General features: G+C 53.7%; 2 protein-coding genes across 3 annotated transcripts in view; one reads left to right on the top strand and one right to left on the bottom strand.

Moving 5' to 3' along the window:
• Nucleotides 1–5,221, bottom strand: part of OPHN1 (oligophrenin 1) — a 51,157-nt gene extending 45,936 nt beyond the window's left edge. For both annotated transcript variants that reach the window (XM_048318835.1, XM_048318836.1), the window contains exon 1: nt 4,997–5,221. In XM_048318835.1, coding sequence (XP_048174792.1) covers nt 4,997–5,150 — 154 coding nt within the window. In that variant the 5' untranslated portion in view covers nt 5,151–5,221. The remainder of the gene's footprint in view (nt 1–4,996) is intronic.
• A 380-nt stretch (nt 5,222–5,601) lies between these two features.
• On the top strand, nt 5,602–11,135 carry YIPF6 (Yip1 domain family member 6). Its single transcript, XM_048319143.1, has 7 exons — nt 5,602–5,701; nt 6,497–6,625; nt 7,157–7,235; nt 7,592–7,634; nt 8,277–8,402; nt 8,505–8,662; nt 9,357–11,135. The coding sequence occupies exons 1-7, from the start codon at nt 5,624–5,626 to the stop codon at nt 9,473–9,475; spliced, it is 732 nt and encodes a 243-aa protein (XP_048175100.1). The 5' UTR covers nt 5,602–5,623; the 3' UTR covers nt 9,476–11,135.
• The last annotated feature ends 2,439 nt before the right edge of the window (nt 11,136–13,574 follow it).

Raw genomic sequence — 13,574 nt, 5'->3', positions numbered from 1 at the left:
CGGGCTGGCACCCAGCAGGACAGAAGCCACCCATGAAAAGCCTAGGAGCAAGCATGGGATGCCACATCTGTAGTTATTGGTGTGCCACCAACAGTATTAGGAAATGAAATATTCCAACAATATCTCAAGAAAAAAGCCAGAAAAGCTGAGTCTTCACACAGTGACTCAAGAGGAAACTCTTAGGTCAGCAGCAACACTGCTATGAGCTGTGGGCTGTGAGACACACAGAACATGGATAACACCCACATCTTCCCAGGGAAGGAGCCAGAAAAGGCAGCAGAAGATGGATGAAAAGCTCCCTGCATGCCTCATGTGCAGCACAAGAAAAAAATATCCTTAAACACACGAAAACGACGTCACCTCTTGTCCCGGCTTTTGTGCCGCTGTATGCAGGCGAGTCCTCAGGAAGCATATCTGGGCTGCAAAAAGCCATCACAAAATCTTGCATGTTGGTTTGTTTAAGCTGGACCAAGGGTGGTCCAGAGCCCACCCACCAGTCCCCGAGCTGGCAGGGACAGGGCTGGCTTGGTGCTGTTGCCAGCTGCCCCTGCTCATATTCCTGCCCTGGCCTTCCTAAAAAAAACCAAGCCCTGGGCACACCTGGGCATGGACAGAGCAGCTGTAACCAGCCAGTGGTTCCTGGGGAGGAGGCTGGGGAGCAGCAGGGAGGGAGCGAGGGACACGGAGCTGGGCCCGGGGCCATCACGGCACAGCCCCGCGCCGAGCCACCGGCAAAGCAAACCCAACAGCGACAACTTGCCCGGGGAGCTGCTCCAGGGGGAGCAAAACCCAGCAAACACATCCCCGAGCCCCAGAACACAGGGTGGGATCTGCCTCGCAGCTGGATCTGGTAGATCCTGTGCCCGCCCCTCGTCCTTCCTGACTGCACTGAGGATACTGGCAGCTGGGGGTGAGTTGGTTTTTTTTGAGTTTTTGTTCTTTTTTCTGCTATTGTGTTTTAGTCTCTGGTTAAAGCATGTCTGGTTTAGATTTGCACTAACTGAGGCCCTAGTCCTGTGCTCAGAGCCTGCAGCCCAGGAGCAGGAGCTGCTTCATCAGCAGCTGTTGGAGGCAGAGAGACCCCTTCTGCCCACCTGTGCTGAGGATGCCTGCAGGGCACAGATGCTCCCAGGGAGAGCTGGGGTCTGACTATGAGTGTGATGTCTTTTGGGACCTTTAGAGCTGGGAAGTCAGGAGACAATTTTACAAGTTACCAGCAGTAACTGGTGCCCTTAGTGGCTGAAATGCTCAGCGAGGATGGGGAAGACCAGCAAGGAACTGACAAGTACAAGAGATCACATTATGGCTGGAGGAGAGTGATGTATTTTCCAGCAAGTCATTTTCCCCCTGCTCCTTACTGTCTCATGGCTAAGCTGTCTTTGTGGGACAGGACATTGTCACTGCAGTGCCTCAATGCCCAGCTGTGCCTCCCAGCAAAGTTGATGCTTGCCTGGGGAGCTGCAGCCTCTCCTGGTGTGGGACAGACTCCTCCTTCTTCCCCCTTTTCCAGAGGAGCTTTAGGGTTGTTTGGACACAGTATCCAGGACCTGGCTGTAACATACTGCAGGAACAGATTCCAGCCATTCTCCCCACAGCCTTCCCATGAACCAGGACATGGCTTTCTGGGGAACTGGGCAGACAGGCCGCTCTGGGTGGCTTCAATCCCATTAAAATAACCTGTTCCAAGGCCACGCTGCTTCCTGCACTCCACAGCATTAAACCCCCAGGCACCACATCCAACGACAGCACAGAAACCTGCCCAGAACAGGCCTGCCACGCTGAGGGACACAGCATTCCCTGAGGGGACAGGCCAGTTCCCACACACAGCGCTGTGGGACCAGCAGAGATGATGATGATGGCGTGACCTTCCTAGGGTGCCCAGGGAACCCCATTCTTGGGGAAAAGCCCAGACAGCCCCTACACATTCCTTTATCACATTATTCTTCAGAATGAAGTGCTCACAGGACCAGGGGAGGCTGGGAACTGCCAGCACAGTCCCAGGCACTCTGCAGAACTCCATGCTGGACAGAAATCAAGTGCAAAACCACATACACAACATTTGCATGAGAACTCACAGCTCTTCGAGCTTCAAAGGACAATTTTCACCATCACAGCACTCACAGGTACTAATGAGAGAAGCCTCAATCTGACATTTCTCCAACTCCATTTGATATGTAATTGGGAGAGAAGATCAAAGACCAGGGGAAATAGGTAGGTTTGCATTATCACACACACAGCAGAGCACAGTGAGCAGGAGAGATTAAAGAAACCCACACTGAAGCACAGAAAGAAACTGCTGTAAAGCAGCCATTCTTACAGCCAGGGAGTCACAACTTGTGACACCCCAGTGGCCTCGAGCGTGTGCCCTGAGCGAGGCTCCTCTGTCACACAGTGCTGGCCATGGCGAACTCTGGGCATGGACAAGCTGCTGTGGGAGCTGAATCCCCAGTGCCCACATCAGGCCCTGATCCTGGCCAGCCCAAGGGAATGGGCACCAAAATGAAGGGATGGACACCTCCCAGTCCCTCTCCCTCCCTGACCAGGGACAGGCCATGGTGGTCTCAGCACTGCCAGCACAACATGTGGGACCAGCATCGTCACTTGGCACTGCCAGTGACTCTCTGCACTCCTGGCACAAAACCCAGGGGATACAGCCAACTTTACAACAAAAATAATTCCCATTTCTGACTCAAAATATTATTTTCTATTATTGGTTTTCACATCCAAGACTGTTAAAAATGTACAATATTATTCTCTGCTTTAGTCAGTTAAATTCCCCACTGGGCAATACCTTATACTTTGTCCCCAGTGGTGTCCCTACTCATCTGTTGGGGGGGTGTCAGTCAGCAAGAGAAAATACCACACTCAAAGGCAGCACTGGTGGGGCTGTGACTGCAGGACGACCCTCACGAGGATATGGTGGGCTGCAGGCCCCCGGAAGAGCTTCACCCCTGGGATTTTGTTTGTTCCAGCTGGTGACACATCAGTTGGGTGGAGGGAATGGAACCAGTTTCTCTTAATCCATGAAAGGCCACAGGAGTTTAAAGCCCCAAAGTGCCCCCTTCATTCAGGTAACCTGGCCTTGGACACTTCCAGGGATGGGGCAGCTACAGCTTCTCTGGGCAACCTGTGCTAGGGCCTCCCCACCCTCATAGGGAAGAATTTCTCCCCATTATCCCATCTAACTCTGCTCTCTTTCACTTTGAAGCCATGGTCCTGTCACTCCATTCCTTGTCCAAAGTCCCTCTCCACCTTTCTTAGGCTCCTTCAGGTACTCCCCCCTCTATCCTCATTGGCTCTCACTCTCCTGATGGGACCACCACCACCTTTGCATCGCAGCGGCTGAGGGCACCTCCATCCCACCCTGTCCAGGAGCACAGAGGGATTGTCAGCCATGGCTGTCTGAGTGGACACTGGCATCTGCCAGCTGCCACCTGGTCATGGTGAGGCCATGGCCAGTGAGTACCCCAGATTCCCACCCACAGCTCCGTAAGGATAGGATTCACAGATATATCTATTTTTTTAAGTTATCTGTTAATTAAACACAAGGAGCTGATGGAAGTCTAGGCACGATTGGCCCCAGCACCTCCCTGGCAGCCTCGTGGATCAGCTACAAAAACACCCCACAGCATTTCAGGCAAGAAATCCTCAGCCCTGGGGGTCCTCGGTGCTGTCTGGGTGTGCTCTGCTTTCTTCTGCTTCTGCCCTTCCTCCCTGGCCAGTCTCCCTGGGCCGGGTCTGCTGACCCAGCGAAATCCCTCACATCCCTGTGCACTACAAACACTGAAAAGGGAAATGGTTTTGAACAAAGTGATCAAGAAAAGCATTTCCATTAATAAGCAGGTTTGTTTAAATCCCTCTGATTTCCATTTTGCTGGTGTTTTATTTGCCCTGGACTGCACAGAGATTTGGGGTTTTGTACCCATGTTAGGTCTCACAGCCCTGTGACGTCAGCAGTTTCAGTCACACCAGCTTTTGTCTCTGCTGCTTCCAGATGGGCAAACATGGGCTATTCCAGCCACAGCCTCGATAACAAGGAAGCTCTGAATTATTCTGAACAAAAGGGCAGCAGCTAAACCTATTAACACCAACAGAAACCAACCAGCTGGCAGGAAAACCATGTGTGACCAGCGTGGATTGTCTGTGCCCCTCCACTGCCCCCATGGATGCTCTGCTGGCCCGGGCCTGGACTCTACTGCATTGATAACAGCAGAGAATCATGGAATCATTTGGATCGGAAAAGATCTTGGAAGATCATCGAGTCCAGGAGGGTATGGGAGATGGCACAGGGAAGGTGTGTATGAAGGTGTATCTGCAGCTGTGGGGAGGGAAAACAAATCTAAGCCGTCAGAAGGTCAGTGTCAAACACATGGGACTTGGTGGTTTCAGGTGACACAACCTGGCCCAGGTGCTCTGGTGATCTGTCAGCACTTCTGAACAGGCGACTCCCGCAGAGTCAACACTGAAATCGACATTTCATTGGGAGAAATGCTCACCGTGATTTAAAGAATGACAGAACAACGACAACAAAAGGAGGACTTACAGCAGGGCTCTGGAAGGCCCCTCTCATGCTCACAGTGGTCCCCCAGGGTGACGAGATGCCCAACGATGAACCCGCCACGCTCCCCCCGCGCTTGGGAGACGCAAAATAACGGAGCACCCTCTCCGAACAAGGATCACGGTCCCCAAACCAGCACATGCCTGGGAAGACTCGGCCGGTCCCGCCGCCGGTGTCAACCCAGCGGGACGGGGGATCGGCCTGTCCCTGCGTGGGGACAGCCGCGGGTGGCCCCGGGGGTGGCAGTGCAGGGACAGGGACACGCCGGGGGTGGCGGGGGCGGTGGCCGCTGCCCGGGGAACGCCAGCCCTCCCCAGAGCGATGCAGGGCACGGGGCCAAAGCGGCTCCAGCACGGGGCTGCAGGCGATGCCCAGGGAACGGGACACACCTCAGTGACCGGCCGAGCCCTGCCCGGACCCCCGCCCCGGCCCGCTCACCGCGGATGGCGGCGATGAGCGCGTTGCCGTCCTTGATCACCTCCTTGATGAACTTGTTGGTTCGCTCCAGCTCCTGCTCGTAGCACTTGAGGCGCTCGCGGAAGTCGGGGCTGTCCAGGTAGCAGTCGCTGAACTCCAGCGGCGGGTGCCCCATGGCCGCGGCTCGGCCCGGCTCCGCCGCGCTGCGCCTACCGAGCGCTGCCGCCGCCCCGGGCGCCCCGCGCCGCCGGCATCCCGCGGGCCCGCCCCGCCCCGCTCCGCCCCGCCCGGCCCGGCCGGCCCCGCCCGTCGCTCCCCGCCCTCTCCCGCTGTCGCGGGGCCGGGCCGCGCCTCGGCCGAGGGATCCCCGCCCGCCGCGCTTCCGGCCGCGCCGCTGCCGCCGGGAGGTGTAGTCCGGGCTGTGCCGCCCGGGGCCGCCGCCCAGCCCGCCCGCTCCGGTCGCTCCGGTCCGTACGGTGCGGGACGCGCGCTCCGGGCCCGTCCAGTCCGTGCAATCCGGGCCGGTCGCTGCCGCCGCCTCGCGGGCCGGTCCGAGTGCGCCCCCTGCCGGCGGGGCGGGGGCGGCGCCGCCCCCACGCGTTGCCATGGACGCCCCGGCTGCGGCGCGTGACGCGACGGCGCGTGGTGATGACGTCAAGTGGCCTCCACGTCGCCGGGGCGGCCAAGATGGCGGCGGCGGAGGGGAGCGGGGCCGGGGGGACCCTGGTGAGTGCGGCCGGGAGGTCCCTGGGGGGAAGCTGGGGGGGTCGGGAGGGGGACCGGGGGAGGCAGGGGGCGTTCGGCCCCCCTCTCTCTCTCTGAGCAGGGCCAGGCAGTCGGTCAGGTGCCGGGCAAAGGCGGAGCGGGGTCTGGAGGCCTGGGCGGGCGGCGGCTCGTCCAAAGGGCGGGGACGGGGGAAGGGGTCGAGGAGAGGGGCGAGGAACGGGACAGGAAAAGAAGACAGGGAAGGGGACAGGGTCAAGAGCAGGGACGGGGAGCTGCTGGCCTCCCGCCGTGCCCTCCCTGCCCCGCCTTCTCCAGCGTTTGCCGTCGAGCCAGCCGGGCTGTGTCCTGTTTGCCTTCACCTCCGGGCACCCGAGAGCTTTCCTCGCCCGCTGGCGGGGAGGGAAGTAGCCCGGCTAAGCCTGGTCCCTGTGTGTGCCCGGGCCGGGGTGTCCGTGCAGCTCTCCAGGGCTGTTCAAGGCCAGTACTCGGGGGCTGGTGCGGCTGTGCAGCCCTCAGGCATCACCTCCCTTAAAACACAGCTTTTCACTTCTTTCAGTTACTGCTGCCGGAACAGAGCACAGAGGGTGGGTTTGGGGGTGACGGGGCAGGTTCACACACACCTGCTGAGCTCTTCAGGCCATGAGCTGCTCACATCAGGCAGCGACAGCCTGGCCCTGCTGTAGAACATTTCCTTTGTTGTATCCCTGAATTCTGAGGAGCTGCATCCATCCCCAGCCCCTGTGAAGTGCACATGAGCATGTTTGTGTTTGTTCCTAAAGGTTTATATCCGTTCAGTTCCCAGGTCTGGCAGATGTGTCGATATCCCAGGATATCCCAGTGGAAGGGGAGATCACTGTCCCTGTGGGATCTCACTCTCCTGATGAGGATTACTCCACGCTGGACGAGCCAGTCAAGGACACAATTGTGAGTCTGAGCCCCTGGCTGGAGTAAAACTCGGGTTTTCTGGTATCTTTGGCAGCTGTTTTGCACAACTCTGCTCAACCTGTACTTCAGCGGGGATTATTTTAAAACTCGTCATGTAAAACAAATTCCTGTGGATCAAAAAGTATCTGAATTGTGGCCCAAAGTTTCTCTGTGATCGTGAAATCATTGTGAGGGCAGAGGCCTCAGTGAGAGCTTCTGAGAAACTCTGAGGACTGAAGGTATTTTTCATTTGTTTTCTTTTCCTAGAGGAGCAACCAAATTGTTGGTTATATTCTGGTGTTACCAAAGGATTACAGTATGGTGGTTGTTAAAGAAAAGGATGTGATGCTGTAGTTGTTAAGGAATGTAGGAAAAGTCATCATTGTTTGTTGCAGAGGATGCTACAGAACTTCTTGGGTTGGATCCTCTCCTGATTTGCCACCAGTGTTCCTTTACTTCTGTGTCTTTGCTTTAGCTGGGAGCTGTAATTTTTGTGAGGTGATGAATTGCAGTGTTTTGTGTTTGTTTCAGATGAGGGACCTGAAGGCTGTTGGGAAGAAGTTTGTCCATGTGATGTATCCCAGGAAGAGCAGCGCGCTCCTCAGGGACTGTACGTGCTGGGGCCTTCCTGATTTCCAGAGGGTGCTTTGCCTTCAGGGGAGAGGCAAAATCCAGTGGGACAGGGATTCAGGAGTGTTGGACATCCTGTTCTGAACAGCAGAGATGACAGCTGGGGTATCTGTGACAGGCTGGCGTGGGCCAGGATGGGTGGAACTGGCAGCTTTAGCAACTGGTGGATCTTGAATGAATTTTGTTATAGATCACGGTGTAAGATGCTGAATAAGAAAATTGTAAAGCAGTGAGATGTGGAAAATGGCACCTTGGGAGTTGGGCAAGGGGCTCTGCCCTTCCCAGGAAAATGGATGATTCTGTGACTTTTGTGATGTGTTTTCCCTCTCCCTGCAGGGGATCTGTGGGGCCCATTGGTGCTGTGTGTCTCCCTGGCTCTGTGAGTATTCTGGGGTTATTTGGGGTTTTGTAGCCCAGTGCATGAGGGAAATGAGACATTAAAAATTGCTAGTTAATGTGTTAAGATGAACTTCATCTGATCCCTCTCTGTCTTGTGCAAGCACTGCTTGGTTGGGTTCTCTGATAAAATGTGACACTTCAAGCCCGTTAAATTTAGGATTTAAAGATGAACTGTTCCTGGTCCCCTGTCCTAGGAATGGTTTTACTGAAGGTGTCTCAGGTTGTCCTGATTTGGCTGTGGTGCCTGCATCCCATAGTTATTCCAAGCTTTCTCTGAGGCTGGTTTGTTCAATCACACACTACTCTGCTGCTTTGAGAGGTACGAAAACTTTGGTACTTTAATTTCCATCTCGGCCTGTTGTCCATGGCTTGATTCCCTTCTGAATGCTTTTGCAGCCCTCAAAACAGGGAAACAAATGGACAGAAATCACCTCAGTTGAGCCACAACTATTTTCCTTCCCTGTGCAAATCTGAGGATATAATGAAAATAAAAAATGGATGTAAAGCTATGGGCCTGCAGCATAACTGGGGATCAGGGTTGGAGCTCCTGCTCTGGCACCTACTCCAGTCTAGGAAAACTCTGTCAATGCCGATGCCTCTGTCTGTCTCTTCCCCACTCCAGGATGCTGCAGGGTGGCTCTGCAGACAGCAAGGATGATGGAGGGCCCCAGTTTGCCGAGGTCTTTGTCATCATCTGGTTTGGGGCCGTTGTCATCACACTCAACTCAAAGCTTCTGGGAGGGACCATGTGAGTGTGCGTTTGTTCCGTGGCAGTTCCCGCTCTCCCATGCACGGAGTTCTGCCCTGCCTGGTCTGACTGCTGTTTCCCTGTTGCTGTCTCCTTGTGCAGCTCCTTCTTCCAGAGCCTGTGTGTGCTTGGGTACTGCGTGCTGCCGCTGACCGTGGCCATGCTGGTGTGCAGGCTGGTGCTGCTGGCGGGTGCGGGCACCATCAGCTTCATCATCCGCCTCATCGTGGTGGGGGCCATGTTTGGCTGGTCCACCTTGGGTGAGTCCCTCATGTGTGCCCTGCGTGGCTCCGTGCTTGGGGAGCTCGATCCATGTTCATTCCCTTGGGCAAAACCAAGGGATGCTCTAGTCTGAGGTGTCCCTGGGCTGTTGAAGGGCTGTAGGAATAGTTCTTCCAATCCTCAAGCTGGCAGTGGTTCTGCCTCTGCTTCTGCTCCTGGTGATTTCCATGGTCATATGCAAATTGCCTTGGGCAGCAGGATGTATTAAACTTATTATTAACTTAAATTATTTAGTATTAAACTCTGTGAGACTGGTGGTTTATTCTATGATTATGTTATAAATACTATTAGAAAATGCTGATTTTATAGAGATGCATTTGCACTATTTCTCCTGTTCTTTATCTGTAAGTCTGGCTCTCATTGTACAGTGTTAATCAGCATTTATGGCCAGGCTGGTTGGGGCTTGGAGCAACCTGGGCTAGTGGAAGGTGTCCCTGCCTGTGGCAGGGGTGGAATCCCTTCCAAGCCAAACCATGCTGTGATTCCATGAATCTATCATTTGTCATTCTGTATGATAAAGGAAGTTGCACTTGGTGATTACAGCCCGTTGGTTTGAGCAGTGGTTTCTTTTTCAACACCATTGCAGTGCAGATCCCCACTGTAGTTGGCTGCCATGCAGTGGGGTCTCTGAGTGTTCTGCTGCTCCTGCTCCACGTGTTTGTGTCTCCGCAGCATCCACGGCGTTCCTGGCGGACAGCCAGCCCCCCAACCGTAAGGCGCTCGTCGTGTACCCCATCTTCCTCTTCTACTTCGTCATCAGCTGGATGATCCTCACCTTCACCCCCCAGTGAGCACCATCCCGAGGGACTGGGACACGGACTGGACTTTTTCATGGACGCTGCAGTGAATCCTTGGCTTTATCTCTTTCTAATTTATATATAGGGATACTGTAAAAAGGCAGGTTGTGGGATAAAGCCAGAGAGCTGCAAAAAGTGCTTGTTTGTGTGTCCCTCTTTGTGAAAGATACTGAGGTCCAGCTGCTGAGGGGTTTATTTAGCCCTGTTCTGTATTGGTGTTAAATAATGCCCACTGGGAGAAGGGATTGTTCCATCTGAGGAGAGAGCAGGAGATCCTGGATTTTCAAGCTGTTGGGAGATGAAGTTCGCACGACTTGGCAGATTTCCTGCCTGTGCCTGGATTCTCACTGAAGATGAAAATGCCTTATCAAACCATAGAACTTCACTGCAATGATATGTGGAGAGGAAAGAGACATGTCTGACTCCTTTTCGTTCTCTTGTAGAGTGGTGGGATGTGCACCCAGGGCAGTGTGGGACTGGGGCTTTCCCAGGAAAGGAGAGTTCAGTCAAAACTCAGTTGGGTCACTCTGGAGAGAGTTGGAGCTGGTGGCAGGGAGTTGCTTTTGCTCATTTCCATGTGTTGTGTGTGTCCATCCCTTCATGTGGCAGGAAAGAGGGTTCCAACTTGGTGCCTTCAGCATTGCATCCATGAGAGGACTGTGGGCTCACTGCAAGTTACAGACCTGTGACCACAGGGGACAGAGCTCAGAGTCCTGCAGAAATGCTGAGACTGCTTTGTAGCAGGGACTGGGCTCTGTGCATATGGGAAGGGAAAAATCCCTGGAAAGTACTATGAATGTATATGTATGATTAAAAACAAGGGGTTCTGTGCGGGAAGTTGAGGTTTTGCTGCACAGGCTGTTTGGGTCTGAAAAACCATACCAGGGCTTGGGCCCCAAAGTGTTAAAACAGCTTGAAGGAAGGGAAGTAAATGGTACTAGAGGTGGTGGCTGCTCTGAAGCAGGATGTGAATTCTGCTCTCTCCTGCCTCTGTGTGACAGTCCTTTGGTTGTTCACAGGGCCAGCAAAGAAATGTGTGCAAATGTGCATTTGTTCCCTTCTACTTCCCGTGAGATGTCAGACACTGTTCTGAGGGTTGTTTTGTGGGGTTTAGTTTTGCTTAATCCTTTAATAAAAGGGAGGGAGCTCTTCCGGTTACTGCAGGTGCATCATGTACCTCTCCTGGGAACAGGTGTGCAAGAGTCAGGTGTATTTTGGCACAGACATTGGGAGCTGGGACTTGCTTTTGGAAACTGTACAGAAATGATTCCTGTTGTCTGTTGTCCTGAGTCAGCAATCCATGAAATATCTGGGGTGAAAAAGCTGCTGTAAAGTGTCCTTTTTCCTACATTTGTGCAGATAGACTGAAACTGAGGTCTGTGGGTTCTGCTGAGGTGTGAATGTGCCTAATTTCTAGTTCTATGTGCAAGAGCAGTCTGTGCTGTAAACGCTGGCGGTGGGTAGGAGTTGGGATGGAAATTGCTGAATTTCAGATTAAAAGTGCATTTTTGCATTTGTGGATAATGAGCTGCTGTGTGTGGCAGGGCCTGGCTGTGGCACCAAGGGGCTGGAGGGGAGCTGTGGTGGTTTGTAGACATGGGAACCATGGAAGGGGGAATTTTTAAGCTTCCATTAAATTATTGCTGGTATGGAATATGGTTTTTCTTTTAAGTGTGCAGTTTTTCATTCATTTAAATGTTAGTACAGCTTTTTGAAGCTGAGAAGAAGTATTCAAGGGAAGTGGATGGTAAAGCTGTTGATGGCTACGGTGGGATTCCTTGAGCCAAATCTTTCTGTCCTACAAGAATTTAACCACATATTCGAAGAAATCCTTGGATTCTCTCTGAGTCTTGTGACTTAAGCTGCTGTTCTGTCTGAAGGATAATTGGAGTAGCATTTAATTGATCCAGTAATATTTTGAAATTTTTTACATGACTTCAGAAAGTCCAAAAGCCCAAACTGGGGTTTGTTCTTCAGCCACCACTGAGGTTCTGCAGAGCCCCTGCTGTTGTCCCTCGGCAAGCGAGCGGTCCTAAAGCCAACGGGACATGGGCACATTAAACACAACCAAACCATTTTGGTTCAGGGAAACGAAATGCCTTGAGCTTGTTTGATATTTGCAGATGCCTAGAATTAGTGCAGCTAATTGATAGTCCTTTAGACTGCTGGTGTCATCTGAGAGTGCTGAGTGCTCCCTGAATGTCCCTCATCCTGTCCAGCCAGGAGTGCAGTGCATCCCTCCCAAGGGCCCTGCAGGACCACAACAGAGAGGTTTAATTTGTGCTGGAAATGTCTGTGGTAAGAACTGTTCTGCTTTCCGTGGGGGAAAGGCGCTTCCTTCTTGTTTAAAGCTGCTGTGGAAGGGTGACAAGGAGAAGCAGCTGTGTTGCCTATAACAGAGTGTTTGAACTGCTCTGCAGAGACATGGCTGAGTTTCCAATGCACAAACCAGGCTTTCTTTCCTACTAGGATTTTTTTAATACTGTTTATCAGCAGAAGTTGTTGTATATATTTAATTTTGATCTATTTAATACCAATAAAAAGGAAAAGAGTTTATTTAACTCAAAAAATTCAAACAGGCTGAAGGTCACGTGGGCAATGTGACGTGTGGATGGAAGCTCTGTGCTCTCTCTACCTGTGGCACCTGCGGTACCAGGAGCTCCCCAGGCCTGGCTGGGGCAGGAGGGGGGAAGCTCCCCAGTCCCTACCCTCGTGTCCCCCTGGCCAGACAGGGAGAGCAGGAGATGTGGGCCACATGTGCCAGAGCCCCCGAGGCGGAGCTGGGACATCGCCCTGCCCAGGCTCAGATCCTGCTGGTGCTCACAGACAGTTTGGGGAAGGAGCAGTGGTGCAGGTGTACCCCAAAATCAGGGTTTCAGTGGCTTCAGGGCCAGGAGGTCTCAGGAGCCACCCAAGGGACCCGTGTGTGCCTCAGCTGTGCTGTCCAGTGATCACCGGAAGCTGAACGAGGCAGGGGTGATGGGGGAGCAGAAACCTGGTAGGAAGGGGCCTGATGGGTGAATGGATATTAAGGCCCATTCCTGCCTGGCTAATAAATCAATGGCAGTGAAACCCATCCCTGAGCCACGCCAGGATTTGAGGCGGTGGCCAGGAGTTTTTCCACACTCTTGCGCTGTACTGTGGGCTGACAATGAGGACATCCGTGACACGACCCTGGCTAGGGAGCCTTGGCCTGGAGCTGGTGGCAGCAGGGACACGCTGCCCCTGTGCCAGGCACGGGCCGCGGGGCTGGGGAAGGCCACCATGGCCCGGTGGTCACCAGAGGGCGGCAGGACCGCGCCGTCCCTCGCAGCCTTTTGCAGATCAGTTTTCACCTCCCCGTGGTTTCCAGCGCCCCCGGAGCTCTGGGGAGCACCGCCAGTGTGCTCTGTCCTGCAGACAGGACCGGGCTCGCAGGCAGCCCTGGGAGGTGAGCTGTGAGCTGCCAGCCTCAGCCGCCACCACCAGCCACCAGCTCAGGCTGTGGTGCCTCACCTGCCCCTGCTGCAGGGTTTCTGCCTGCTCAGTGATGGGCAAGAAGACACTTACATTCAAAAAGGGCCATTTTTTATTTTTTTTTTTTTAAAAAAGACAATTTACCAGTCCTGGAAATGTAACTGTTCTGCTCAAAAGAGGTGTTCTCAAGTGCAGCTCTGGGCTTTGTAGTTACACTTTGTTTGGATAAAGCTCGAATTTAGCATTTTTGTCCCCCAGTCTTTTTGTCCCCTGAATCTTTTAAGGCAAATACTCTGCATGCTGAATTGTACCCCAGGGCAAATGAATGGGGCAGGTGACAGTGGAAGAAGGACTTTCCCAGTAAAATCAGGAAGTAACTGATACAGTGCAGCTGTTGACAGCTGGGACTGTGAACCTGATTGCCGACCTTTGGCTTTCCTGGCAAGGAAACTAGGTGACATGGCTGCAGGAGCTGGAAGTCAGGCCCGAGGCTGCTGAATCTCCACATTGCAGGTACTCAATGGAAGGGCAGTGACGGGTGGGACAGGACACGCTGTGCCCAGCACGGAGGTTCCTCAGCAGAGATGGGGAGAGAATCACCGAGGGCAGGTGTGACAGCCCAGCGCAGGGGGCAGCT

The sequence above is a fragment of the Corvus hawaiiensis genome, chromosome 14 (assembly GCF_020740725.1).
Source record: "Corvus hawaiiensis isolate bCorHaw1 chromosome 14, bCorHaw1.pri.cur, whole genome shotgun sequence".
NCBI classification, from domain to species: Eukaryota; Metazoa; Chordata; class Aves; order Passeriformes; family Corvidae; genus Corvus; species Corvus hawaiiensis.
The sequence above is the reverse complement of the archived record's forward strand: the minus strand, read 5'-3'. Positions and strand labels throughout refer to the sequence as shown.